Below are 3,302 nucleotides of genomic sequence, written 5' to 3' on the forward strand. Positions count from 1 at the left end.
ATTTCTCAAAATCTAGCACCATAACATGGGAATTTAACACTGGTGAATTTGAAGTGTACGTTACTTTGTGCCCCGCGCTCCCCTATACTCTTAACTTTGAGCAAAAATGACGACATATCCACTAAAAAAAATTCAAGTGATCACGCTGGCGTCTCCATGTCATAAAGTGTCTCCGCACAAACTATTGGATATACAGATGTAGAGCACATTTATCTGGGTCTAACGTTTAAACATTGTTATATGCTTGAACTGTTTTATATAGATTTTATTTTAGGCGAGTTGTGATGATTTGAGAAGGCTAAATTGATCAAACATAGGCTCACTGTCTAAGGCTGGCCTCTTGATCATTACTTAAAAAAAAAAAAAAACTTATATTTAACAAACAAGAAATGCTCCAAAGGTTTTTCTAAATTAACTTAATAAAAAAACGAAATGAAACATAATCACTTTGCTATTACATACAAAACTGAACTATTTTAATAGCTAAGACAGTAGTATAAGCTGTTTAGGAACTGTTTAGCTGTTCAAATCAGACACTAGAGCATCCCTTCATTCAGACACAGTGGAAGATCTGATAAGAATCAGTGTAGAGGGGCCAAGTCTGGAAGATTTTGAAGCTAGAGAGAGTGTGGCCAGCTGGTTTAACCAAGGCCAAAGATCAATAAGGCCAAACTACAGGAGTTGGCCATCCGAGGGGCATGTGACTGCAATCGAGGATAGTCCATAAGACATTGAGCCATGAGATGTTCAGTTTGAAGCCCTTAAAACACTTCATTTAGATTTTCTTTTTATTTCATTTATCTTGAGATGTTTTAAGTTTCAATTTCAGCTCAGTGAAGCACTTTAAGCACTAACACTTTTTCAGTAAGTTACCTTTCTTGTAGAATTGTGCTTTAAATAAAAAACTTTATGTTGACCAGATTGTTAGTTAATCATTTAAGTCAATATTGCCTATATGGACAGCAATTAAAAAAAAAAAGTAAACTTGTAAAACTGCAGTGTTAAATGCAATGCAGTTGAAAATTTGGGTGCACCTAACTTTTGTGCTGGTGCACCTAAGAAAAAAAGTTAGGCGCACTAGTGCAACCAGTGCAAAAAGTTAGTCTAGAGCCCTGATTTACTATTAATATTTTTTTGAAAACCATCTTACATATTGATGCTGGTCTCTAGCAATCTGGCAAAGGCATGGAAGTCATGGAAAGAAGAATTTCAGCTGTATCTTGATCTGACATTAACAGAGGCGTCGAAAGGCACGAAGGTGAAACTTTTCTACTATCTGGTAGGAGAAACCAATAGAGAGTTATGTGAAACTTTAATGGGCTCTTCAACGGAGGACAGGACTATAAAGCTATTATTGGAAGCATTTGATCAACACTGCATCCCAAAGCTAAATGAAACAGTTGAGAGATATCGCTTGTTTATGAGAAATCAAGGGACTGATGAAGGATTTGACAAATATGTTACTAAACTGAAAATGCTCGCTAGCACATGTAATTTTGGTGACATAAAAGACTCTCTAATCCGTGACAGGATTGTGTGCAGTACAAATAGTCCAAGTCTGAGAGAGAGACTGTTAAGAGAGGAAAATTTGATGCTGCAGAAATGTGTCCAGATTTGCAGGGCTAATTTGGTGGAGGAAATTCACGCTTTGAAACCGATACGACACACAAAACACTATAGGATGACAAACAAAAAGCTGACATTACCTGCAAATTTTGTGGAAAGAGACACGAAAGAGATAAACGAAAATGTCCAGCTTATGGGAAAACATGTAGGAAATGTGGAAAGCCAGTCATTTCGCTGCATTGTGTAAGTCAAAACGAGAACGTGGAAAAGTTGCACCAAGTTTGCAACACCTTATGGGAGATACCGGTGGTTAAGAATGCCTATTGGAATAAGCCCGGCGCCTGAGGTTTTCCAGAGAATGCTAAACCAGGCATTAAAAGGACTTCAAAGTGTACACATAATCGAAGATGACGTGCTAGGGAAGGTGAAACACTAGAAATGGCAAGTAAAGACCATGATCAAAAACTGAGATTGTTCCTTGACAGATGCAGAGACAGAAATATCAAGCTGAACGAAGATAAATTCAGACTCAGACAAAGTGAAGTGCCATATATTGGACATCTGCTCACATCTGAAGGCTTAAAAGTAGATCCAGAGAAAGTACGGGCCATAAATGAGATGCCAAGACCAACTGACGTGAAAGGGGTACAGAGAATTCTAGGCATGGTGAATTATCTGTCTAGATTTTGCAGACATCTTTCAGATCACTGTGAAGTGCTCAGACAGCTGACACACAAGGACAGTTTGTGGGACTGGTCTGAGGTGCACGAACAAGCCTTTCAGAGTATAAAAGACCTCATAACCAGGGCACCTGTACTGCATTACTACAGCCTCAAAAAACAGTTAGTCCTACATTGTGATCCATCGGAGACTGATCTTAGTGCAGCATTGTTGCAGAGTGGAGAGCCTATTGCTTTTGGTAGCCATGCGTTATCACTGACTGAACGGGGTTATGCCCAAATAGAAAAAGAGGGCCTAGCCATAGTGTACGGCATGAAGAAATTCAATACACATATGGACGGAAAGTGATCGTGCAGTCAGACCACAAGCCTCTTGTGACAATCGTGACTATCTCATCACTGTGGATTATTTTTCAAATTTCTGGGAGGTGGATTACTTGCCAGACACAAAGTCTTCTACTGTAATTAAGAAGCTGAAAGCCCATTTTGCCAGGCAAGGCATACCTGATGTTGTGTTCTCAGATAATGGGCCACAATACATGTCAACTGAATTTCAGCAGTTCAGTAGACGCTGGGAGTCTCAGCATAAAACATCATCACCCACTCATCCACAAAGTAATGGGAAGGTGGAGTCTGCTGTCAAGACAGCAAAACGTCTGATGCAGTGAGCCAAAATGTCCATACCTGGTGATATTAGATCACAGAAACACTCAGTCGCAGGGCCTGAATGCAAGCCCTGCTCAGAGACTGTTAAGCAGGAGAGCATGCATGCTCCTCCCTACACACAACAATCTGTTGAAGCCAGAAGTAGTAGACACCACACAAAGACTGAGACTCAATCAAAGAGGACATAAAATGTACTACAACAGACACACAAAAGACATGAACATCCTGAAACCAGGTGACCAAGAGAGAGTACAAGCAACACAGTCACAAAAGGTTTGGCAGAAAGCAACAGTTCTGGAACCAGTCAACAACCAATCATACAGGCTTGAACTGGACAGTGGTGGTGTTCTGAGGAGAAACAGAAGGTACCTCAGACACACTGGCCATCGA

The 3,302-nt window shown here is 40.1% G+C and overlaps 1 protein-coding gene across 1 annotated transcript in view; it reads left to right on the plus strand.

The window, feature by feature from the left end:
* LOC109058109 (myosin light chain kinase, smooth muscle-like) overlaps positions 1–2,914 on the plus strand; it is a 75,834-nt gene extending 72,920 nt beyond the window's left edge. The window contains exon 22 of the mRNA XM_042730584.1: positions 2,769–2,914. Within this exon, the coding sequence (XP_042586518.1) occupies positions 2,769–2,914 (146 nt within the window). The remainder of the gene's footprint in view (positions 1–2,768) is intronic.
* Positions 2,915–3,302: the final 388 nt, after the last annotated feature.

This window comes from Cyprinus carpio, chromosome B9 (genome assembly GCF_018340385.1).
Source record: "Cyprinus carpio isolate SPL01 chromosome B9, ASM1834038v1, whole genome shotgun sequence".
NCBI lineage: Eukaryota > Metazoa > Chordata > Actinopteri > Cypriniformes > Cyprinidae > Cyprinus > Cyprinus carpio.